A 25,459-nucleotide genomic window follows, 5' to 3' on the forward strand; every position below is an offset into this window, starting at 1 on the left:
GGCACTCTCAGGTGACATGTGCCTTGGGAACGCGGGCTGATGCACAGGAAGTCTGGCCATTCATATCAATAGTTGGTGAGAATTAAAAAATGGAAAGATATGGAGGGGCTGGAAGGCTTGTGTTTCGCTGGCGGAAAGTAAAACAGTGCGGCCGCTGTGGTAGACACCCTGCCAGCGTGTCAAAAAATCCAACAGGGAATTACCATGTGACCCAGCAATGCCACTGCTAGGCATATACCCAAGAGAGTTAAAAGCTGGGACCCACACAAGTCCCCCCATGTTTGAGGCAGCCCTGTTCATGACAAGCCAAAGTAGAAACAACCCAAGTGTCCGTCAAGGGACGGAAGGACAAACAAAGCCTGGTGCAGTCATGCAAGTCAGCCGTAACTGAAGTGAAGTGCTGACACCAGCTATAGCCCGGGTGAACCTCAGAAACGTTCTGCAAAGTGAGAGAAGCCAGACGTGAAGGTGAACGTGTGAGCCCACATATATGCAGCCGGAGAGCAGGGAACGCTGCAGAGACGGACAGCAGGTTGGCCGTCACCAAGAGTTGGGGGAGGAGAGGATAAGAGCAACTGCCTAATGGGTGTGGGGTTTCCTTCTGGGGTGATGAACGTGGTGATGAGGGTGTTCTGGAAGTGGTGGTTGCACAGCACTGTGATGCCAAATGCCACAGAATGTTTCCTTTTAAATGGTGAATTTTATTTTCTGTGAATTTCACCTCAGTTAAAGAAAAAAAAAATTGCTCCTTTGAGCAGGATTTCCATGCTGAAGAGTCCATATGGAGTTACCAGACGGAGACAGTGGTGCCCAGGTGCCCAGCTGTGCATGGGCCACATGCATGGCGAGTAAGCAAGGCTCCAGATGATCCACCTCAGCCTTAGGGCTGACCGGGTGGTGCCAAGTGGAACGGAGGAGCCGTCCCTGTCAAGCCCTGGCCAAACTGCAGGCTCCTGAGCAAAACAAATGTTTTAGGCCACCAAGTCCTGCAGGGATGGCGCTGTGATATCGGAAGACTTACAGGAGCCCTCAGCCCCACAGCAGTCATGGGTTGAGAATGGGCTCAGCCAGCCAGGTTCCAGAGAGTGTCACTGGGCCTCCCAGGTGGCTGTGCCAGGTGAGGATGGTACTAGAGAGCTGCTGGGGGACTGGATCGGGGATTGGGCCCTCCTGGGGGGCCCGAGATTAGCAGGGACAAAGTGTGACATCAGCAGTCCTCGTGGACTCATGGCAGGAGGTATGGGTGGAACAGTGGACGGCAGGAGGAGGGAGAGTTCTGGCACCTTCTGGGAGGCCCTCCCAGGAAGGAAGACCTGCCCCTCCCAGGCCCCACGGCTCCCCCTCCACTTGGTCAGCTCTGGCGGCAGGGAAGGAGGGATCCCTGGGCCTGGAGTCAGGATGCAGTTCTGGGCTAGCTCAGCCTCTCCCAGGCTGGGAGAGCTCTAATGCCCTCTCATCCGTTCCCTAGCTGGGGATTATGGAAGGTTCCACCATCTCAGACCCCTGCCTACTGACTCTCAGCCGTGACTGCCTTTAGAATCACCTGCGGAGTTTTTAAAAATGTCTGTGCCCGGATCCACCCAACACCAAGTCAGTCTCTAGGGTGACTGGTCAGGGGTGGTTCCTCACAAAGCTCTACAGGTGATTCCAGGGAGCAGCCAGACCGAAGCCACCTCCCTAATGCAGCCTCGCTGCTGCCCTGCTGCATGAAGGCACGAAAGCCTGAATCTGGAACCTTGACACACACTTTCTTCAACTGGAGCACCCCAGACGGAGAGTCCTGGGTGGATTTTCTCAAAAATGGCTTCCCGTCTTTTTTCCTCTTAAACTTGCAGAGTCCATGGAAGCTGGGCAATGGTGGGTGCTGGAGGACATTGGACTTGGGCCCACGTGGTGTCACTGTCTTCCGTGGGTGTTTGGTGCATTTCATAGGCCCCTGGGCACCTTCACCTCCAGGCAGGGCCCTGGGGCACACCTCTAGCCTCTAGCAGCTGCAAGGGGATGCTCATGTTTGCTGGGAGCAGTACCTACCATCTTCTTGCATCCTTAGTGATTGGCTGGCCCAAGAGGGCCGTGGCGATAGGCAGTCATCAGGGCACCACCGGGAATGGCAGAAATACAGCAGATGTCTCACCATATCTGCACCTTGCTCCCATTGGTCCAGCGGTCAGGGGTGGCTGGGCTGCCACCTTCCTCTTGTGTTTCTGTACCCCAGCCCCTGTAAGCTCCTGAGCTGCCCTTGTGTACCTCAGGGCATCTAAGCAGTGCCCTTGGCCCTCGCTCACATCTGCAGTGTCGTCGATCAGGACAGGTGTCTGTGGTCCGTGGAAGGGCCTCTCAGCTCAGGCCTGTCCACCCTGTACCCAGCGCTGCTGCCCTCAGGCTTCCCTGGGTGTCTCCCCAACAGCTGCTGGAGGCCAGCAGGGTGCCCCAGGGCCCTGCCCACTCCTAAAGGACCGGGTCCCTAGAGGTGGAGGTGCTGGGGGGAAGGTGGCTCCAGATACTCTGAGGAGCCCACATTTCCAAACAGGACCCAGAAAAGACAGGAGAAACAGCCAGGAGGAAGGCCAAGGAGTGGAGTGGACAGAGGCGCCGGACGGTGAAGTGCAGTGTTGGGACTATGTTGTAATAAGAAAAATGCAGGCAGAAAGGGCCACTGGTGTAGACCCAGAGAATGTTATCATCATGGAGACGGCTAGCCTCCCTCTCTCACATACACTCACACACTCACCCACCCTGCAACCCCGCCCCCGCCCACCCCAGGCTCATTTAATCCTCATGGTCCCAAAAGGTGCTAGTGTTAGCTCCAATAGACAGAAGAGAAAACCAAGGCTGCTGGGCGGGTGCGGGGTGGAAGGAAGCCCCATGGCATTCTTTGCCTTGGAACAGGTGGGGCCTGCCCTGGCAGAGGTGTGGCCACTCTGAATTGCTCGCGTGTCTGAGGAGCACTGTGTCATCTGTCAGTTGTGCATCCATCAGGTCCGATATGGAAATGTCCAGTTCAGCCTGCCCAGGGCTTTGGGTCATCCTCTGTTTCTTGGCTTCCACCATTTCCTGAGCTGCTGATACCCCATCTTGTTTTCCATCCCGTTTTTTAAAAAAAATGTGTTATTATACTTTAAGTTCTAGTGCAAAACGTGCAGGGTTGTTACATAGGTATACAGGTGCCATGGTGGTTTGCTGCACCCATCACCCTGTCGTCAACATTACGTATTTCTCCTAATGTTACCCCTCCTCAATCCCCCCACCCCCTGCTATCCCTCCTCTAGCCCCTCACCCCCCACAGGCCCCGATGTGTGATGTTCCCTTCCCTGTGTCCATGTGTTCTCGTTGTTCAACACCCATTTATGAGTAAGAATGTGTGGTGTTTGGTATTCTGTTCTTGTGTCAGTTTGCTGATAATGATGGTTTCCAGCTTCATCCATGTCCCTAAAAAAGACATGGACTAATCCTTTTTTATGGCTGTGTAGTATTCCATGGTATATATGTGCCACATTTTCTTTATCCAGTCTATCATCCATGGGCATTTGGTGTGGTTCCAAGTCTTTGCTATTGCGAACAGTGCTGCAGTAAACACACGTGTGCATCTGTCTTTATAATAAAATGATTTATAATCCTCTGGGTATATATCTAGTAATGGGATGGCTGGGTCAAATGGAATTTCTATTTGTAGATTCTTGAGGAATCACCACACTGTCTTCCACAATGGTTGTACTAATTTACACTCCCACCAGCGGTGTAAAAGTGTTCCTATCTCTCCACATCCTCTTCACCATCTGTTGTCTCCTGATTTTTTAGTGATTGCCATTCTAACTGGCATGAGACGGTATCTCAATGTGGTTTTGAGTTGCATTTCTCTAATGACCAGTGACGATGAGCTTTTTTTCATATGTTGGTTGGCTGCATAAATGTCTTCTTTTGAAAAGTGCCTGTTCATATCCTTTGCCCACTTTTCAATGGGCTTGTTTTTCTTATTGTATATACATTTTAGTTCTTTGTAGATTCTGGATATCAGCCCTTTGTCAGATGGGTAGATGGCAAAATTTTTTTCCCATTTTGTTGGTTGCTGATTCACTCTAATGATTGTTTCTTTTGCTGTACAGAAGTTCTGGAGTTTGATTAGGTCCCATTTGTTTATTTTGGCTTTTGTTGCCAGTGCTTTTCGTGTTTTAGTCATGAAGTCCTTGCCTATGCCTCTGTCCTGAATGGTTTTGCCTAGGTTTTCTTCTAGGGTTTTTATGGTGTTAGGTCTTATGTTTAAGTCTTTAATCCATCTGGAGTTAATTTTAGTGTAAGGAGTCAGGAAGGGGTCCAGTGTCTGCTTTCTGCCCATAGCTAGCCAGTTTTCCCAACACCATTTATTAAACAGGGAATCCTTTCCCCATTGCTTGTTTTTGTGAGGTTTGTCAAAGATCAGATGATTGTAGATGTGTGGCGTTATTTCTGAGGCCTCTGTTCTGTTCCATTGGTCTATATCTCTGTTTTGGTACCAGTACCATGCTGTTTTGATTACTGTAGCCTTGTAGTATAGTTTGAAGTCAGATAATGTGATGCCTCCAGCTTTGTTTTTGTTTTGTTGTTGTTATTGTTGTTTTGCTTAGGATTGTCTTGACTATATGGGCTCTTTTTTGGTTCCATATGAAGTTTAAGGTAGTTTTTACCAATTCTGTGAAGAAAGTCCATGGTAGCTTGATGGGGATAGCATTGAATCTATAAATTACACTGGGCAGTTTGGCCATTTTCACGATATTGATTCTTCCTAATCATGAGCATGTAATGTTTGTGTCCTCTCTTACTTCCTTTAGCAGTGGTTTGTAGTTCTCCTTGAAGAGGTTCTTCACATCCCTTGTTTGTTGTATTCCTAGGTATTTTATTCTCTTTGTAGCAATTGTGAATGGGAGTTCCCTCATGATTTGGTTCTCTGTCTGTTACTGGTGTATAGAAATGCTTATGATTTCTGCACACTGATTTTGTATCCTGAGACTTTGCTGAAGTTGCTTATCAGCTTAAGGAGATTTGGGGCTGAGATGATGGGGTCTTCTAAATATACAATCATGTTGTCTGCAAATAAAGACAATTTGACTTCCTCTTTTCCTAATTGAATACGCTTTATTTCTTTTTCTGGCCTGATTGCCCGGTCAGAACTTCCAATACTATGTTAAATGGGAGTGGTGAGAGAGGGCATCCTTGTCTAGTGCCAGCTTTCAAAGGAAATGCTTCCAGTTTTTGCCCATTCAGTATGATACTGGCTGTGGGTTTGTCATAAATTGCTCTTATTTTGAGATATGTTCCATTGATACCTAGTTTATTGAGAGTTTTTAGTGTAAAGGGCTGTTGAATTTTGCTGAAGGCCTTCTCTGCATCCATTGAGATAATCATGTGGTTTTTGTCTTTGGTTCTGTTTATGTGATGGATTATGTTTATAGATTTGCAGATGTTGAACCAGCCTTGCATCCCAGGGATAAAGCCAACTTGATCATGATGGATAAGCTTTTCGATGTGCTGTTGGATTCAGTTTGCCAGTATTTTATTGAGGATTTTGGCATCAATGTTCATCATGGATATTGGCCTGGAATTTTCTTTTTTAGTTGTGTCTCTGCCAGGTTTTGGTATCAGGATGATGTTGGCTCAAGCAAAAGGAGGCTGAAGGTCCCTGGGCAACATCTGGCTCTGATGGGCACTCATGTGGTTTTTGAAGTTGCCCTTCTTTGGGACAGTCCCTGAGGCTCATTGTAAGGTCCTGTGTGGGCTCTGGGACCCCATTTTCCTTTTCTGAAGTTGCAGGCTTTCTAACACACTGGTCTTTCATTTTGGTAGGGACTGATGACAGACTCTAAAACACCCTTTGCCCACCTCTAGAGTCTTAGCATTTCTTCCATTGACAAGGTTTCCCACCAGCTCCCCATAGCCACCCTGTGTCTTCCATACCAGGATTCACTGGCCCAGGACGTGGCAGGATAGACTCTCCTGAAGTGGCTCCACATTCCATTGTTGCCTCACCTGAGACTGCAAAACTTCCAATAATTGGCTGACATGGGTGTTGAACAAGACAAAACCCAATCCAGAGAGCACTGGCTTTGTCTTGCCACTGCCCCCGCCCCGCCCCCCCCCCCCCCCGACCAGCCCCAGGTCAGAGCCCACTGGCCTGCCAAGTGCTGGGAATGGAGCAGAGGTGCTGCCCTTCCTGCCCTCCCTTACCTTCCAGGGAGCAGACACCTGCATCAGTGTGTTCACATTTTCAGTGACTATTAGAACAGTAGTTCTCAAACTCTGTGGTGGGTAAGAATCACCTGGGAATTGATAAAGTGCATGTCCACACCTCCTGCCCCTACAGGTTCTGATTCAGGGGGCTGCTGTGGACCCAGGGGTGGCATTTTTTTGAGATGGAGTCTCACTCTGTTGCCCAGGCTGGAGTGCAGTGGTGTGATCTTGGCTCACTGCAACCTCTGCCTTCTGGGTTCAAGTGATTCTCCTGCCTTACCCTCCCAAGTAGCTGGGACTACAGGCATCTAACACCATGCCTGGCCAATTTTTTGTATTTCTACTCATTTCAGCTAGTTTAATTTTAAAGATCTTAGAATAATTGTGATGTAGTGCTGAGAAGAATGTATATTCTGTGGATTTGGGGTGGAGAGTTCTGTAGATGTCTATTAGGTTTGCTTGGTCCAGATCTGAGTTCAAGTCCTGGATATCCTTGTTAATTTTCTGTCTCATTGATCTGTCTAATGTTGACAGTGGCATGTTAAAGTCTCCCACTATTATTGTGTGGGAGTCTGAGTCTCTTTGTAGGTCATGAAGAACTTGCTTTATGTATCTGGGTGCTCCTGTATTGGGTGTGTATATATTTAGGATCATTAGCTCTTCTTGTTGTTATCCATCCTTTTATCATTATCTAATGCCCTCCTTTGTCTCTTCTGATCTTTGTTGGTTTAAAGTCTGTTTTATCAGAGACTAGGATTGCAACCCTCTCCCCCTCCCCCCCCTTTTTTTTTTTGCTCTCCATTTGCTTGGTAAATCTTCCTCCATCCCTTTATTTTGAGCCTATGTGTGTCTTTGCACGTGAGATGGGTCTCCTGAATACAGCACACCAATGGGTCTTGACTTTTTATCCAGTTTGCCAGTCTGTGTCTTTTGATTGGGGCATTTAGCCCATTCACATTTAAGGTTAATATTGTTATATGTGAATTTGATCCTAAACACAAACCCCAACAAGCAGTTTAATAAAATGACACAAAGTAATGTCCACACTAGTCTGTCTGTGATGAAAAAACAGCAACTTCCTCACATTATCCCAAACCACAGGATCAGCCTTGTCTTCAGACATCAGCAGAGCAAATAAACCAGCCAGGAGGCACTGCACCTTCCCTTGGCCCCCTCCTCCTGATGTCTCCCCCAGGGGGCCATGAGTCTTGTTCCCCACCCCTCAGGGCTTTACTCAGCTGTCACCTTCTCTGGAAGCCTCCCTGGGCCACAAACTTCAACCTGTATGACCAGATAGGCATCCTCTCCCTCTGCACATGGGCTGGGCCACATTGACACTGACGCTGGTGTCTGCTCCCTGGAAGGTTGGTGAGGGGGACAGCAGGGGCAGTATCCCTGCTCCATCCCCAGCACTTGGTAGGCCGAGGGGCTATGACCTGGGGCCTGTGGCGGTGGCAGGACAAAGCCCAGTGCTCTCTGGGTTGGGTTTTGTCTTGTTCAACACTCATATCAGCCATTATTGGAAACGTCAGTTCTGGAAGATCCAAAGCTAGGAGGGTGTGCTCCCGAGAAGATGCCTACATCGTTTGGAAATGGAGCTCCAGACTTGGGGCTCCAGTGCTCAGCTAAAGCCACCAGGTGGTAGTTAAAACCAAAAACATGGAGAGTCCCTAGTTTAGGTTCCAAGAAGAAATTACACTGAGAAGAGCAGACCCCTGCCTGGTTCCACGTGAAAACAGCAGAGGAGGCGGCCAGGGCTCCAGGTGGCCGGGGTCCCTCATGTTCAGCACATGGAGTCTTGGGTCCCATATGTGCCAGCAGAGTTGCTGCAGACTCAGGCCCGGTTGTGGGGCTGCACAGAGAGGCAGCTACTGGCTCTGAGACGGCAGGCTCACAGGCTGAGCTCACACACCCAGGACTCGGGGCTGGCGCCAGGGAGAGCGGCAGTGCCTGCATGGGGCTGGCTCCTGGCTCACTGGTTCCCTTCCGGGTTTCTCTCCCAGGAAGCAAGATAAATGGGGGGAACTTGCCACCAAATACTCATGGGCTCGTTAGGTAGAAGCAAGACATGAGGAAGAAAACAGCTGGGGCTGAGCTCAGAGGAGGAGAAATGACAAGGGAAGGGAAACCAGGTCCAAAGTGATACTTCCTAACGCCCCAGAAGTGGCACTGACTAGGTCATGGGGTGGAGTGGACAGGGTTCCACAGGGGGCGGAAGGGAGCTAGATGGCCCCTTCACCCTGAGCAAAGGCCTTGTACAGCTGGTGACAGTGTGGCCTGAATCCCGTGCCTCCGCCACCCTGGAGCAAGCCTGCCTCTCTGTGCCTCGCTCCTGGCTGTGCCCCTGTGGCTGGCCTGGCTCCAGGGCTGTCTGCCTCCCTCCACGAGCCAGAGGAAGTGAGCAGGAGCCTGGGCAGATGCCCCTGAGTGCCTGGGCCTGCGGAGAGGGCCGGATGGCAGTGCCCACATGAGGGCACTGGGGCAGAGGGGCTGACCCTGGCCTGGGCCCCCTGCTTGTCCCTGGGTGCCAAGAGGGGTTGCTGCAGAGAGTGACGACTCAAATACGGCACAAGTCACTACTTTATTTCTAAGAGAAAACCCACAGCTGCGTTCTTACACACATGGCACCCCTCTGTGCCAGCCTTCCTAATACTCTACTTCTTTTTCCTTTATAAAAAGACAGGAAGGGAAGGTCTTTTAGGCTGAGGCACCATGGACTGCCTGGTAACCTCTGTGACCTGCATGTACACCTCCAGACGGGTTCCTGGAAATACAAAGTCTGAAGTAACTAGATAACCACAGAAGGGAAGAATGACCACCCCTGCTGCCTAATTAACTTTGAGACACTCCCTACTGTTCACTATTCCCACCTATTCCCGTGAGCGTTTTGAACACACACGGTTTGTACATCTGCCTGCTTGGGTTGCTCTGCACAATGAGGAAGAAGCCGCATCGTGCTCACAAGTAATACACATTCCACACGGCAGCGCGGCCCTTTGGGCGTCTTTGGAGTTTGGATGGAGCTTCTGGAGTCACAGAGCCATTCCCAGCCCAGGCCTAGCATGGTCCCTGCCCTTGCATCAGAGGCCTGAGAGGCACACATGTCTTTACAGGCCCAGAAACTCCAAAGGCTGGGAGACTCTTGTTCTCTGGTGAATCCAGATTCGAGACAAGCTTGGCAAAAGCACCTCTTGAGCCAAGCTGCGGGCCTCGCCCTGAGGAGCCCTGGCCACCCGGATCCCACCCTGGAGGCTGCCCGGGCCACTCTGCTCTTGCTTTTCCAGGCATTGGGAATGGGGAACGGTGGCCTCAGAGACATAAGGACCAGGGAGAGTGCAGTGGGGAGATGTCTTGCTGTTCTCCAGAGCAGGTGTGCCTCTGACGGTCACTGTGGAGGGTGCCCTGCAGCCTGGAGCGCCCTGGGGAGGTCAGGCCCCGCCACCCTGGAAGCTCTGCCCCAGTCTCGGGTTCCCCAGGCCTAGGCAGCTGGGCTGTGCTTCCTGCGGTCCCTACTGGCACCCTGCCCTGCTGACTCTGGGGGCAGCTGATCGAGGGGCCTAGGAAGACCCCAGGGCCTCCAGCGGGCCTCAGAAGGACTCCTGTAGGGGCTAGTGTTAAAACGCACACTCTGAATGAAGAGACCCACCCCCCAAACAGGCTTTGTGTGAACAAAATGGCTGTTTATTCACATGGGTGCAGGCAGGCGTGAGTCTGAAAAGAGAATCAGCGGAGAGCGGAGGAATAGGAGTTGGTGTTACAGGTTTGGGGTAGGCAGTGGAAAGTTACAGAAGTTACAGTTTAGGGCGGATTTTGCAAGCTGGGAAGGGGCTGACTGAGATGGGTTACTAAGTCCAGTTGCCTTATCAAAATTGAGGTGGGAATAGTGAACAGTAGGGAGTGTCTCAAAGTTAATTAGGCAGCAGGGGTGGTCATTCTTCCCTTCTGTGGTTATCTAGTTACTTCAGACTTTGTATTTCCAGGAACCCGTCTGGAGGTGTACATGCAGGTCACAGAGGTTACCAGGCAGTCCATGGTGCCTCAGCCTAAAAGACCTTCCCTTCCTGTCTTTTTATAAAGGAAAAAGAAGTAGAGTATTAGGAAGGCTGGCACAGAGGGGCGATGGGGCGATGTTTCTCAGGGCTTCCTTGACTGGGATTGCGGGGGCGGGGGGTGCAGAAACCTAAAAGTGGGAAGGAATTTAGACGCTGGGAGATCTCGGGGCAAGGGGGTATTGTGCGATTGTTAGAGGGAGCATTTGTACTGGTGTCTGGAGTGAGGTTAGGCCTCAGCAGAAAGGTGTGGCCATATGAGAGTTCAAAGGGGCTATACCCCGTGGGTTCTTTAGGAGTGGCTCGAATCCTGAGTCCTCTGCAGTAGATAACTCCGGCCATGGCTGGGAGGACAGCGGCGTTTAGGAGGGCCTTTATTAAGGGGGCAATGAAAATAGAGGACCCCTGTGTGGCAAGAAAACTTTCTGCCTATATGGCAGCATGGTGGCGTAGGGTGTGGAAGGCATATTCAGAGGCAGTTAAATATTAACACGTCCTTTGGCAAGAGTAAGAGCACGGGTTAAGGAATCAGTTCAGCTCGCTGAGAAGTGGTGGAAGAGGGGAGTGTGACAGCCTCGGTAACAGATGAGTGAGATCCAACAGCAGAGCCAGCTTTGGCCAGTGCCAACCGATGGGCTTGGAGGAGCTGCCATCAATAAACCATGTGTGGTCTGGGTCTGGACTAGGAAAAAGAAGAAGATGGGGAAGTGGGGAGGATGCTGTTTGGATTAGGGAGACGCAGCCGTGGGTTCAGGGTCTGTGCTGGGGATTCGGTAAGAAGGTGGGCTGAAGTCAGGTCCAAGAGCAGCGGTTACTGTGGGGTTTCAATAAGGAGAGCACAGAGCTGGAGAAGGCGAGGGGCTGGAAGTAAGTGTGTGAGGTGTGAAGAGGAGGTTGTGAGAGCTGCAGAGGGTAAGCGGGGCGTAGCCTGTGGTTTTCAGGGATTGCTGGTATAGGCATGAGGGCCAGCCCAGGACTGAGAGGTTAAGTTGTTTGAGTAAAAAGGCTACAGGCTGTGGGCCTGGCTCCTGGGTAAGAATTCCCACAGCACAGCCTTTTATTTCTGCTGTGTAGAGAGAAGGGTTGAGAGGAGTTGTAGGCGCTAAAGTAGGAGGAGTCTCTAAGGCCTTTTTTAGAAATGGAAGGAAGAATGGGGGAAGGATTTTTGGTCTATGGGGTCAGCTAAGTTTCCTTTTGTAAGTTCATGAAGTGGTTGGTTAGGGGGGCAAAACCTGGTATCCAGAGGCGAAAGTATCCTACAGCGCCTGGGAAGGAGAAGCTCTTGTTTAGTGGATGGGGTTGGGTTTGGGAAATCAACTGGATATGGTTGGCAGGGAGAGCGCATGTGTGCTGGCAAAGGATTAAAACAGATGGGGAAGAAATGTGGGCTTTAGAAAAAAGCGTTTTCGAGGTTGAGAACACAATAGAGAGTTATGGAAGGAGGTAGGAAGAAAGGGTGTAAGGGTTTGGTACAACCAGGCAGATGGGAAGTATGGTCTGATGAGGCGGAGGTCTTGGACTGGTTTGTAGAATTTGTCTGGCTTTGGACAGCTAGGATAGGGGAACTGTAAGGAGAGTTTGTAGGAACTAACAGGCCATGTTGCAGTGAGTGAGGAATAACAGGCTTTAGGCCTTTGAAGGCTTGTGCTGGGATGGGTACTGGTGCTGGGTGGGATAAGGGTGGTTAGGTTTTAAGGGGATGATGCGGGGTGAGTGGCTTGTAGCAAGCGATGGGGAGGTGGTGTCCCGCACTCTAGGGTAAAGGGAGGGGGACGTACGGGGAGCTATTGAGGGAGGTACCCATTCGGGGAGGAGGGCTGCGATGAAGTGTGGCTATAGCCCAGGAATAGTTAAGGAGGCAGACAGTTTTGCTAAGATATCTCAGCCTAACGGGGCCTGGAGAAGTGGGGATGATTAGGAAAGAATGGGAAAAGACTGCTGGCCTGATTGACACCAGACTTGGGGAGTTTTGAGAGGCCTGGAGGCCTTGCCATCAATTCCCACAGCAGTTAGAGGCCAAGGAGACAGATCCTTGAAAAGAAGGCAGCATGGGGTGGGTGACCCCCGTGTTGATTAAGAAAGGGATGGACTTACCCTCTGCCAAAGAGTTACCCAAAGCTTGGTGTCTGTGATGGTCCAGGGGTCCTCCGAGATGTCCGGGCAGCGTCAGTCTTCAGCTGCCAAGCTGAGGAGATCTGGGAAGGATTCCGTCCAGGAGCTCTGGGAGCAGGGACATGAGTCGGACAGTCCAGCTTCCAATGGGGGCCCCGCACAGACGGGGCAGGGCTTAGGAGGAATCCTGGGCTGCGGGCATTCCTTGGCTCAGTGGCCAGGTTTCTGACAGTTGGAGCAAGGTCTAGGAGGGGAGGCTGGACCCTGCAGTCTGGGCGCTTTGAAGTCTTTGTGAGCCGGTGGTGTGGCTGGGGTGTGTCTTACGGCAGGGGCAGCATCTGGAGTTTTGAGATGTGCTGCCGCCAGGCAGCTTCTTCCCTATTATTGAACACCTTGAAGGCGGGGTTGATTAATTCCTGTTGTGGAGTTTGAGGGCCAGATTTTAATTTCTGTAGCTTTTTTAATGTCAGGGGCCAGTTGGGTGATTAAATGCATATTAAGTGTTCTTCAGGGGTAAGAGTGGAAGTAGGGATGACATTTACGTCACTCCAGGTGAGATTATAGGACTGGGTTAAGTACTGAGGATCTGATGAAAAGGAGCCCAACCATTGGTTGATTTGGGAAAGGTCGGATAAAGAGAATGAAATGTGCACTTTGACTGTGTCTTTGGCTCCAGCCACCTCTCGAAGGGGGAATTGTTGGTCGGGGTGGAGGAGGAAGCCTCGGGACTCGACTGTAAGCCAGACGGGGTAAGAGGTTGGGAGGTGCCAGGAGGGGCATAAGAAGGTGGGTTGTCAGCAGAGAAAGAGGAGGCAGGCTCTGGGGTGGGGGTTAGGGCCTGGACTGGGGTCTGGTTTGGAATGGGGTGGAGGAGAAAGGTTGGAAGGGTCGATAGACAAGGATGATTCTGGGTTACTGGCAGAGGCAGGAGCAGAAGGCAGGAGAAAAGGAAAATTTGGGATGGGTTGCACTGAGAGCAGAGGTCAGGGAGGGACTGGAGTATAAAAAAGAATGCCTGGACATCGGGCACCTCAGACCACCTGCCCATTCGTTGACAAAAACGGTTTTGGTCTCACAGAATAGAAAAATTGAAAGTGCTGTTTTCTGGCCATTTGGAAGCAGTGCCTCATTTGTATTGAGGCCAGGCTGTGTTACGGAAAAGAAAAATGAGATGTTTAGGTTTCATATTGGGTGATAGTTGAAGAGGTTTTAGGACGCAGGCTAGAGGCAAAGACAGAGGAATAGAGGGCGCAATATTGCCCCTGGTGAAGGAGATAAGTTTTAAGGATGAGAAGTAGAGATGAGGAGATGGAGTGAGCAGTACCAGGGTTTTCAGTAGGCGTCCCTAACAGATTCCTGGGCTGTAACACGGGTGAGTGATCAAGACAGGCATCCCTCGATTGATCAGACACCAAGGGAAGACCGTCTTCCCGAGTCCATGACTGATGCTGGAGTTTTTGAGCACATGGATAAAGTGTCTTCTTTGCCTCTACTTTGAGAGGGAGACTTGTCTCTTTGGGATTTAAAGGAAAAGAGAGAGACTGAGACTTGTCTCCTTGGGATTTAAAGGAAAAGGGAGAGAGAGAGACTCCAAGACAAGTCTCCAAGAGTAGTCTCCTTTTCTCTAAAGAAAAAAGGGGCGGGGGAGAGAGAGCGAGAGCTTTTTGGCACGCTGAGCACAAGCTGCTGATCTGATCTAATGTGTTGAGTCTCAGGTGGGTCTCTTCCCATACGAGGAGTGAGGACAGGGGGCTGGTCTCCCCAGAGGAGAACCCCTGTCCTGGATTTTGGCACCAAATGTTAAAACACACGCTCTGAATGAAGAGACCCTCCAAACAGGTTTTGTGGGAGTAACAGGGCTGTTTATTTACCCGGTGCAGGTGGGCTGAGTCTGAAAGGAGAGTCAGCAGAAGGCAGAGGAATAGGAGTTGGTTTTATAGGTTTGGGGTAGGGTGTGGGAAGTTACAGAAGTTAGTTTAGGGAGGTTTTTGCAAGCTGGGAGGGGTTGTCATAGGGTCCGGAGTCATGAGGTTGGCCAAAATCAGTTACAAAGTCCTATTCCCTGACTTATCAATTGATAAGGAACAATAGAGAGTGTCTCAAAGTTATTAGGTGTGCAGGGCTTGGTCATTCTTCCCGTTTGTGGTTTTCCATTTCCAGGAACTCATCTGGAGTGTACGTGCAGGTCACAGAGATTGCCATGCAGTCCATGGTGCCGTCAGCCTAAAAGACCTTACAGCTAAGACTGCCCGCACCCTCAGGCCTGGGTGGGAGATGTGGGCTGGGAGTAAACCTGGGAACTTGGAAGTAGCAGCCCTCAGGGGCTGTGGTGCAGGAGCAGCTGCCAGGGCAGCACCAGGAGGCGAAGGCCCTGAGGGAGACGAGCTGGTGCAGTCCCCTCCCAATTCTACCCAGATGGGCACCCTCACCTTCCCGGGACATAAACCCCTGGGGCTCACGGTGCCGGAGGAGCAAACAAGTTGGCAGCAGACAGATGGACTAATATCAATGTCTCCAGCGACCCAGGGCCCAGTCCCTGCCCTGAAGGCTGCTCAGTCCCTCCAGCCCATGTCCAGCCTCGCAACGCCTCCTCTGTGCCAGGGCCTGGGCCTCTGCTTCGGCACCTTCTCCCTAGCAGAGTGACTGTCCACAGGTTTTCAAAGGTGGCACTCCTCAGCTTTCAGAGCTGCAGAACAGCCTTGAGGAGGCTGGGGGGGCTCTGCCAAGCAGGAGACAATAGCAGAGACAGGTGTGTGGTTCCTGGCTGCAGGGCCTCCTCCACCCTCCCCACTCAGGGCTATAAATACTCACGACGCAAATGGTAAATGCTCCCAGACATTTATCATAAATTACAGGTGGATGATTGTGAGTCTTTAGACCATGAGACCTCTGGGGGAATATTTCAGTTCTTGGAAAAAAAAGAAGACACTAACCCGATGGGGCAGGAGGCCGCTCAGCCTGGCTTCTGACTGGGAGCTTCCTGGGTGCAGCAGACTGGCATGGGAGAGGTCAAGGTGCTGGGTGGGTCGGAGGCAGGGTGAGGGCCAGGCAGCACCATGACCAGTGGTGGTCAGACAGGAAGCAAACGATGGCGTGGGCCCAGATTGGAAGCAGCCAGAGCCAGATGAGGGGCACCCTGGCCCCTTCTGTGAGGTTGGAGCATTATGCCAGGAGCAGGTGTTCCCTGTACACTTTTTTAAGTGAGTAAAGAGAACAGTGATTTTCAAACAAGCGTGTGGGGGGGGGGGGGCCTCGTCCGTGCACCTGTCCCCTCCCTCTGCATGAACCTAGTAGGAAGTCCTAGCTGGAGGGCTGCGGGGCTTGGGGCCAGCACTACACACAGCCAGGATGAGCATGCTGTCCCTTGGAGCATCCTCAGTGGTGCAGCCAGGAGCCAAGAAGGGCAAAGCCTCTCCCCTCCGATCCAAAGGAAGCCAGAGACCTACCACAAAGACCTACTGCATCCGCTCCTTCTCCCCCAGCCTTGCCTTGCACTGGCACTGGCTGGGCATTATCTGCAACTGGTCTTCTCTCCAAGCGTTCACTCTGCAAATGACCAGGGCCTCCAAAGCCCGTCCCAGCCCCAGGTATGACTGGGTCCATGTCAGAGAGAGAGAGATGGGAGCGTTCCAGTTTTTCCTGCATGCTGTTTTAACCATTCCCTTCCCTCTCTTCTGGAAACTCCTGAGCAAACACCAGGCACTAGGACAACTTCTAATTTAATATTGTAATAATAAAGCCACAGCGGCACAGAACCATGAACTGCATTTTCAATTCCTAACTGAACTCCCGCTGGAGCTGTTGTCAGGATAAACACACAGAATCAATGGCTACAGTTGCCAAAATCAATGGAGCACGCCCACCTCTGCCGTGGCATCGCTGCGGACCTGCCCTGCCCAAGCTGCACCCGATCTGGGCATTGCTTGCAGGAGCTGGTCACCACGCAGAAGGCAAGATTAAAATAATAACACCGACAACCAAGCGCTAAGGAGGAAGAACTAGAAGGAGGCAATTTAATTTTCTTTTCCTCTTTGACACCTTTTTTCCCTGTCCAAAGGGAGGTTCTTAATTGAAGTTTTCGAGGGGGAATGATCCGTCTCTTTATTACCGAGTGGCCTCAGCACACAGAACGCTCGCTTTTTGTTGTAGATTTTACCTTCCTTTTCCCCCTTGGCTCTGGAAAGGATAAGTGAGTACAATTTTGTTATCTTCTAAATTAAAAAGAAGGTGAAGTTGACTGGGTTACAGCCGTCTGCACAGCAGTTTGACAACTGGGGCGACAGCATAACTACTGGGCAATTTTTTGCACAATTCAAAAGCTTTTTTTCTCTTTTTGCCAAGGAATCAGTCTAACAAACACATCCTACTCTTGCTGAAAATAATTTCTTTTTTCCCAATTCTTCTAGGAATAAAACACTTTTAATGTATTTGTCAGGAATCGACACTTCATTTAATAGGATTAAAAAAGTGACAATTTAAAGAGCAATTGAGAAGAGTCTCACATCCATCATGGCTCATGGTTCTAACTAAAATCAAAACAATGAAAGCGGAAAAAGCACTGAGAAAATGGCAAAACATGTGTCTGTGTGTGTGGGGATGGGGAGGGGTTCACAGCTGCTTGAGGTCCAAAGTGCTCCAGGTGCCCCGCCTATGAGACTGCCTTGCTGGGTGCCAGCCTATCTCCTTCCTCACACCCCTCCGCTCCCCGAGGACTCAGCCCCTACTCTCTGATGGGCTGAGGGCTCTGTGGTGCCCAGGAATCCTCCCAGCCACGTGCCAGACCATCCCATCATCAGCATTTGCTTTTAGCTTCAAGTTTTTAGGTCATTTTGGTCCAGATGGCCAGGGGAGAAGTGCTCTGTAGGACCAGCCAGGCTCTGGGGAACTCCAGGCTGCTGGGGACTTTCTGGCAGCTGCTCACTTATCCCTGTTCCCTGGAGATGAGGGCCTTGCCCTGGTGTGTGGTGTGACACACCTTGACTGTGGCCTCCAGGCCCAGCTGGACACACAGAAAGAGCTCCTGCCCAAGTCGGAAGGCCCCTTCGGGGAAGGGCAGTGCCCCTCCTGCCTGGAAGTTCTCCTGGAGTCCGAGGCAGGCTCCCAGCAAAGTGAGGGAGGCAAGCTGGCAGGGCGGCTGTGGGGAGTGAGACATCTGTTGCTAGCGATGCCCCATCTTCCCCTTACTTCTCTTTATCTGATAATAAGGGGCATCTTTAAAGTGCTGGAATTCAGAAGGGACAGAGATCTGGAGGTGCATGCCCCAAAGGAAAGTGCCCCGCGGGTCCAGGAATGGCAGATATGGGTCTAGGGGTGAGGTTTTGCAGCATGTTCCTTTTCAGATGCCAGGGCGAGCTGCCAAGCTGGCATGTAGTTCCCAGAGCATAGGAGGGCCCTGTGTGCTCTGTGGGCAGGGGGCTGGAGGGCTGCAGATGCAGGGCTGGGCAGCTCCTCCACCCCCTGCACCAGCCCACCCTCTCTTCCCAAGGTCAGCAGTGTGCTGCTCCAGGCCTGGGGACTCTGGACAGCAGATACCCATGTTAAAAGAAGCATTTGAATGGCTCTTTCAAAACATTTGAACTCTGCCCTTGATATGACTGATCTGGCTCCTCTGTCCCCATATGGGTAGAAAACACACTGGGGAAGGAAGTGCTGAGTGCACAGGGGCTCTCTGGCTAATTGGCAACCTGGGGCTGGAGGCTGACAGAGTCAGCGACCATGCTGGAGGGCCCCCCACCATGAGCAGGTGCCCACTGTTCCTTACAGGAACCTCCTCACATTATGAATTGCCTGAAACCCCAGGGGCGTTCCGCTCACCCACAGAACAACAGGGAAGTGGCGGAGATCAGAGCTGAGGGGATAGGAAGCAGCTCAGCCCTGCAGCTGGAGCCTCTGAGGAGGACAGAGAACCACAGACCCTGGCTTTTCCCCAGGAACCTGGTTGCTCTGCCCGGGTGGCCCTGATGTTTGCCGTCCTGTGTTCACGTGGAAAGACAGCCTTCCAATTTAATCATGCAGTTTGATGCTACCCAACTGTTTCAATATGGAGAATCACTCAAAACAAAGTTAAGCCAGGAGGAGGCAGCTGACCCATTGGCTCTTTCTAGACCCAGCCGATATGTCTTTGAGATAGCAGAAAGGAAACTCTGCGCTCTCACCTTCCTCTGATCAAGACTGCAGGTTGGCACTGAGGACCCAGGGACTGAGATGCTGCTCGCATGCTGTGCCATCCTGGGGAGACTCCCAGGCAGACACCGATGGCCAGAGGCCGGAGCTCTGGAGACAGTGGAGGGGCAAGCAATGATGTGTGCAGTTACCCAGGGCAGTCAGAACTGGAAAGGAAATCACTAAGAGACGGAGCCAGATCAAGCCACCACTGTCAAATGAGGTCCTTTCAATGAGGATTAGGAGAAAAGCTTCCTAGAAGTGCTATTTTTCAATCCCCAGTTGAGTACTGTGGTGTGGGGAAAGCACCAAGTCCCAGTTCTGCATTCCCAGTGCTGATGGGCAGGCAGCTGCCTCTCTGATACTCTGCTAAACACACCCGCAGGGGCAGCAAAGCCATGGGCAGGTATGGCCACACCAGAACTCAGTGTATGTTTATTTACATGGACTTCTGAATGGTGAATTAGCAGTGGGCATAGTAAGAGTTTCGCTGTCAGCCTCCCAAGCGTAAAGACATTTCAGGAATGACAGGTGAATAACTCAGCCATGTGAGTGACTGTTACTTCCATTGTCCACAGGTTGATTTACTCGTGTGCATTTGATGAACTTCCTCAGAGGCTTTCTTCTGTGGCCAGGTGCCAGGATGAGCTGCGTCTTGTCTCATTTAGGAGACATGCATGATGGGTCACTGTCCCCACAAGCTGAACAGTTCAAAACCAAGGAAGGAAAATTACAGTATCAATAGGGATTAAAACAAGTGATTTGCTGTTTGAGCATTTCAGATAGATCTGGAACACCTACAATTCACTGAATGAGAATAACTAAAAGAAATAAAAAATCATTTAGTTGCCAGGGCAATGTATTCCGTAACAGTAAGCACTCTGTGGAAGCCCATTTCCTAAAGGGCGCCTCCAGGTAACAAAGGCCTGATGTGTCCTCCTCCACCTAAGCGTTCGTGTGCCATTTTTGTATTCCAACACAGGCCTGTCTATTACTTCCCCCGTTCCCTGCGCCTGGGTTAGATTAGAGAGGTAGGGTGTTAATGTTGGACTTGATGAAGATTGAAGACCCATTTTCTCCCCCTGGAGAGCAGCCTGATTTGGACAAATTGAGAATAAAGCAGCCCCTTTCTGTCCTTGAGAGAAAACCTGTTCTGTGTCCGCTTTTGCAGCCAGGCTGCTCCTCCCTGGGAAGGGGCGGGGGCGGGGGCGGGGGTGGGGGCGGAAACCAAAGACCACTGCTCAGGGAGGAGACCATTTCCTGTGGTCGCTAGAGCCCACCAAGTCACACCAGGCCTGCTGCCTCCTTTATTGGTGCTGCCGGTTGGGGGAGCGTGACCTGGAGCCTGGGCTGGAGGGCAGCGAGCTGCCACTGGGTGCCCGCAGGGCGTGGGGGTCAAGCTGCTGACTGGCCAGGCTGGTGTCCCCTGTCCCCGATTCCTCACTGTTTTCCTCCTTCTGGCTGCTCTGCTGCTCTGGACATTCAAAGTGGACACAGTGGAACACCTGGGAGAGAAAAGGAAAAGACCCGATGAGTGAAGGGTCAGCGTGCGACCCTGGAGCTGCCACAAGTCAGGATTCTGCCCTGCCCAGCTTTGGGTGCTACCAGGTGGGAGTTAGAGGAGGTCCTTCCCACTGCCCATGCCTGCCCTGGCACAGCCACCTGATGGCAACTGGCATGCTATAAATACATTTTAGTCAGGATGAAAGGAAAGGAGCCAGTGGCCCGAAAGTTAGACACCATGACATAGATTCCTACAAAATCTTCACGCTGTCTAGTTTTTTCTTTTTTAAGATTTTTGTATCTGTCAGTTGGGTTAAAAGTCAATAGGAGTTGACTGTGGCGGAGGTTGTTCAAGTCTGTGAGGCTGGGGCGAGCAGGTCCACAGATAACGTCCATGGTCTGTGTGGCAGCTGCGCCTTCTCCCTGTGCCTGCGTGTGTTGTCTCTGGTACTCTGGTTTTCTTCCACATCCCAAAGCTGTGCGTGTGATGTTCAGGTGCGTCTGCAGGGTCCCAGTCTGAGTGCATGTGGATGTGTGTGAGCGTGCCCTGCAACGGGATGGTGTCTGTCCTGGGCTGGGTCCTGATGCATAATTCTCCCTGGCCCTGCAATGGTTGAGCACAGACCTTGCTGAGGGAGCTGTGCTGGGGAGTGGACTTCAACATCATATGGCTCAAGCCAGCCTGGAACAAATGCCCCAACGTGTAGAAGCCACATGGCCAATAGTCACCCTGTAGGAGTGAAGTTTGCATACCTGGCAATAGGCCAGCCTGGAAGTATCATGAACTCTGTGCCATGCCAGCACCATTGCAGAGCTCAGTGCCCCACAAGCAAGGGTGAGCCATGGCCCCGACCCGGAGAGTAGATGATGTGCTTGTGGGGGGACCTGATGTGCATGTGTGAGCCATGCGGTGCAGGAGAGAAGGGTGGGGGCTGTCGTTGCCACAGCACGAGCATGTGTGCACACGCATACACACGTCCTTCCACTGTAGAATCAAGTTCACAGAGGAGACAAATGTTGTATCAGCTGCGGAATTTGACTGAAGATACAAATTCCATGCTCGCCTCCCTGCATCACTGTTTTTTCCGTATTCCCACTTCAGTTATTTATTGACTGCTGTTTTAAATTTCACATTTCCTCACATGAAGACTGAGACCGTATCTTCCTGGTGTGTCCACTCTGTTTTGGCAGCTGCCATTTTGTCTTAGAGGGAACTGATTTTTCTCCTTACAGGGCGGGCGCTCAGCCACTGTCCTTGCCTCCTGCAGATTCCTCACTGCCTCACGGCTGAAGCTGCCCACACTTAGCCTATGTCTCCCTCCTTTTCCTTTCCTTCCTTCCTTCCTTTATACAATCTCCTTCTGTGGGTTCATCTGCAGGGCTTACTGGTCAACAGCCAGAGGGGCAAGTCCTAGGGGAAGGCCTTATGTGGAGATCTAAACACTATTTGGGGCATCAGCTCTGCTCTGGGCTAGGCCGGGTGAATCTGAGAATCATCCTCTAGTGACAACTATTAATCTACTCCTCTGTCAGCTTCCCAGTTTTGCACCTTTTCTCTAAGAACACCATGCTGGGCAGGTCCGCCACTCAAGGATCACTTGCCTTGTGAGTGCTCCTCCTCCCATGCCCAGGGATAGGTGAAGTCAGGCTCTGCGGGGACAGGACACGCCCTGAGAGTGCAGCCCCAGTCCTCAACACGCCTCCACTAAAGCCTCCTGTAACCAGAAAATATGCCATTCTCCTTTGCAATATGACCCAGAGCCATATTCTGTTCCCACACCCAGGCACAGGACTTTTCAGGACAGGCTGCATTGTACTGCTCCCTCCCCTGCTGACACTGGAGCTCTTTATCCCGCCCCGTCATGTTCTTTAATCGGTTATTTGTGTAATCCCTGCTCTCCCTGCTCTGTCAATATCTCCCGGCTGCTCTCCAGAGCCTCAGGCTGACACTAATCCTAGAATTGACTTACATTTGTCCTACTCCTTATTACCTTTCCTCAAGCTCTCTGCTCCGGTATTGAATGGCTTTTCTCTCCTTTTGCTCTTGCAAGGTTCTCTACTGTCCTGTTACATTTCCAGGCTAGCTCTTCCCCCACCAGCCCCGAAAGCCTTCAGGGTGCCCCTGCTCCTCAGCCCACCCACCTGCCTGCCTCTTACTGATCTGTCAGCTCCTATCTGACTCAAGGAGCAAGGCTTAGTCGTCCTTCTACCTGCTCGGGTTCTTGCACTAGAATAAACAAATTGATAAAAACCCTGGATTGAGAAATAAAGTTTAAAAAGACCTCAGAGTGGCCTAGTGCCTCAGCTTGCTCTTCAGAGCCAGCCTCTCACTGGAAGAGGGATCAGGGTGGGGTCTCTGCTCCGCACGGTGCTAGTAAGAGGCTGGGAAGAGATGCTGTCTGTAGTGAGCACGTGATAGACCTTCCACAGACCTGTCGGTGCCCTGGTTCTCATTGTTATTATCATTTCCAGCTGCATTTATCTCTTGTCTAACCTGGGCAGTGTTAAGGGCACAACTGTGTTTAGCCCATTAGCCAATTTGTTTTCAGATAATATGCAAATGGCTGTTATTCCCAACACACCTAACAAGACTGACAGCCAATCTCAACTGTTTCTGTTTTCCTATGGCTATTTCTCCTAAAGATCTCATAACTATCTCTCTCCCTGACACCACAGAGCTTTCACAGCAGGCTCTTCCATCAAGTTAGGACACCTTAGAAGCTCTTGGAAGCCGTAGGCCGTTATTGCCTGACAGCTCCCCTGTGGCTCTGTAAGGAATTGGGGCCATCTCAGAGCTGTGTCCCAGCCTGTGGCCCCAAAATCCCAACTAACTGGGGCACAGTTTCCCTGAGCATCTCCAAGAAGCCACGCAGGCACTGCAGATTCAAAGGCAATACAAAGGGCAACTTTATTAAATCACAAACTGTGATGAAGTTTCTCAGTGAAAAAGTGTTTTCACAAATGGACTGATGGGTGAAGAGGCAGAGCATGCCATGGGTTGGAGTGGGCAAGCTACAGGTGACAGGTAGGGAGGGAATAGGCCTCTGCACACACACACACAGCACTGGATGAGCATCACATATGCAGCATACATGACGATGATGACACTGCATGGGTGAGCAGGGTCAGAAGGTGCACCCATGCCACAAGCATGAGGGACCTCCTATGTGCCTGACTAGGTGAGGTCCCAGCTGCCCTCAGAGGGTACACAGTCCAGTGAGGCCAGCATACACTTAAGCCAGGGAGAAGAAGCCCCAGGGGAATAGAGGAGGGGAGCCCAGTCAGGCAGGGAGTCCTTCCTGGGGGAGAAGACAGCTGAGGTGAGTCTGGAAGGAAGAGGCAACCAAGCTAGAGAGGATGGAGGAGGGAGGACTTGGTGTGGGAGGAAAAAGGGAAGCACTACCAGATTCTGAAGCTGAAGGGTAGCGACAGAGCAAGGAGGGCCTGGGAAGCCTGGAGTGCAGCACAGTGTGGGGTGGAGGGGTGGGTGCAGAGGCCACACACAATGCCACAGGGTGAGGGCCTGGGCAGGGAGCCTGATACTCTTGGACAAAGGAGAGCCTTTAAAAACTGATCTTTCTTAAACTAAAAAGTTATTGTAAAAGGAATGTACATTTGTAGTGACAAATTCAAATAAGTGTTTTAAAAAAGTAGATGACCACAAACCTTTAAACCTTGGAATCTCCTGATTTAGCAATTTGGAATCAATAGGAAGGAGTCATTTTTAAATAAAAAAAGAGCAGAATTCGGTAATGTACTGGATGAGACTGATAAAAGAAAGGGCCCACAGTGCCTCTCAGTGTTCCCTGGAAAGGACGGGCACAGGCGTACTGTGGTGCTATAGAAGGTGGCACCGGCAGGTCCCGGGGCTCCAGGCACAGCAGCTCAGACCTGCGCTCATGCCAAGGACTCTCCAGATCCTTTCCCTGCAATGACTTCACTGAGTGCAGACTCTAGCAGGTGTGTCCACAATGTGGTTCCTGCCCTCAGGACCTCTCGGACAGACAGGTGCAGAGGCACCTCTGTGCTGGGGCCTGTGTTCCTCTTCTGCAAATGTTAAGAGGGCAGGCTGGGACTGAACCTTAGGGCTGTGCAGCCCCTAAGCCTGGACCTTTCCACTGTATCAACATATCTGCCTCACACTCATCATTCCACCAGCATGGGGTCAGTAATATTTAATACATCAGAGGTGTATGAAAAACTCATTTTGCCTGGAAGAGAGGTCATAGAAGGCTACAGAGAGGAAGGTTTGCACAGGCGAGGCCTTGAGGGGTTGGGAGGCAGAGGGAATGAGGAGAGGACTTCCACATAAAGATCGAGGCCCTGGTACCTCACTCCTGGTAGCCTGTCCCCATTCACTCTGGTCACCCCTCTATGGAGCAGTGTGCCTGGCTCAGTCATCTCTGGTGATGATTTAAGCCTAGCAACCTTCAGCCAAATATGGCAACTGTGTAGGCCAACACCTAGCTAGCTCCTGGACCACTCAGATGCCCATCAACACGTATGATGCTGGCGTGACTTCTTCTGGTACCCCAGAAATCCTCAGATTTGCACATAGTGCAAATGGGCATTTAGATGGGGCCTCTAGGTGGTCCCAATTCTGTTCTTGGGAGCAGGAGTGAAAACAAACCTGTCATGGGGAAACTGGCACCTTCACTGGTGGCCATGCTGCTGGGACTGGGCGTGAAATTGCCTCCGGCCCCTGGAAAGGAGTGTGAGGGAAGGGAGGCGGCAGTGCTTTTTATACACATGAGCTGGAGGAGGGTGATGGCAGCTTGGAGGAAGTCATCACTACCATGGTGTGGGGAAATCTGGAAATACTGGGAATGTGCCCTTCCCCCCACCACTGGAACCCCAAGCTCCTCAGCCCACTTCTTTCCATCAGGCACCTCTGGGCCTCCCTCTAGATGGAACAGCCAAGCCTGAGTCTCTGCTCAGAAGCTCGTGAGGTTCCATTTCTTTGCTCCAAGCCTTCCCAAGACTGCGACACCTCTTGGCAAGGATGTGACCGAAAGTGGATGAGGCCTACTGGGCAGAGCCGCACCACTGATTTATGCAAAACCATTATTCCGGCAGCCACCTCATCCTCCCTTCCCCTTTCCAGCAATCATGTATCCCATTAGCCTGTTTGATTGCCGCTGCTCACAAAGGGGCACCTTCCCTGAACTGTCTTCAATGGCCTCTCGATCTCTCCCCCGAGAGGAGCCGGCTAATTTGGAATGTGGTCGTGTGTATGAATCCGACACAGCCTGTCACAATCGGGTGTCCTTTTCTGTAGCTGCTGTTTATGATCACTTTGCCTTGCCTCTCTGGGAGCCATAATTCACGACATACTGAAGATAGTCTGGGCGTTCTTTTCTCCGTGAACCCTCGACAGCACGTACAGAAATGGGCTAGCCCCTTCTTGGTGACCAGGCTAATTCCTCAGTTGG

The 25,459-nt window shown here is 51.4% G+C and overlaps 1 protein-coding gene across 3 annotated transcripts in view; it reads right to left on the bottom strand.

Annotated features, from left to right (window-relative positions):
* The window catches only part of BTBD9 (BTB domain containing 9), a 500,550-nt gene that overhangs the window by 16,418 nt on the left and 458,673 nt on the right, over positions 1–25,459 (bottom strand). The window contains exons 11-12 of one of the 3 annotated variants that reach the window (XM_035297693.3): positions 19,805–20,029; positions 16,790–19,225 (exon numbers count right to left, since the gene is read on the bottom strand). In XM_035297693.3, coding sequence (XP_035153584.1) covers positions 19,832–20,029 — 198 coding nt within the window. In that variant the 3' untranslated portion in view covers positions 16,790–19,225; positions 19,805–19,831. Of the gene's footprint in view, positions 1–16,789; positions 20,030–25,459 lie in introns of those variants that run through there. The other 2 variants (XM_054254942.2, XM_008994362.5) reach the window with 2 other exon arrangements.

Source organism: Callithrix jacchus, chromosome 4, assembly GCF_049354715.1.
Source record: "Callithrix jacchus isolate 240 chromosome 4, calJac240_pri, whole genome shotgun sequence".
NCBI classification, from domain to species: Eukaryota; Metazoa; Chordata; class Mammalia; order Primates; family Cebidae; genus Callithrix; species Callithrix jacchus.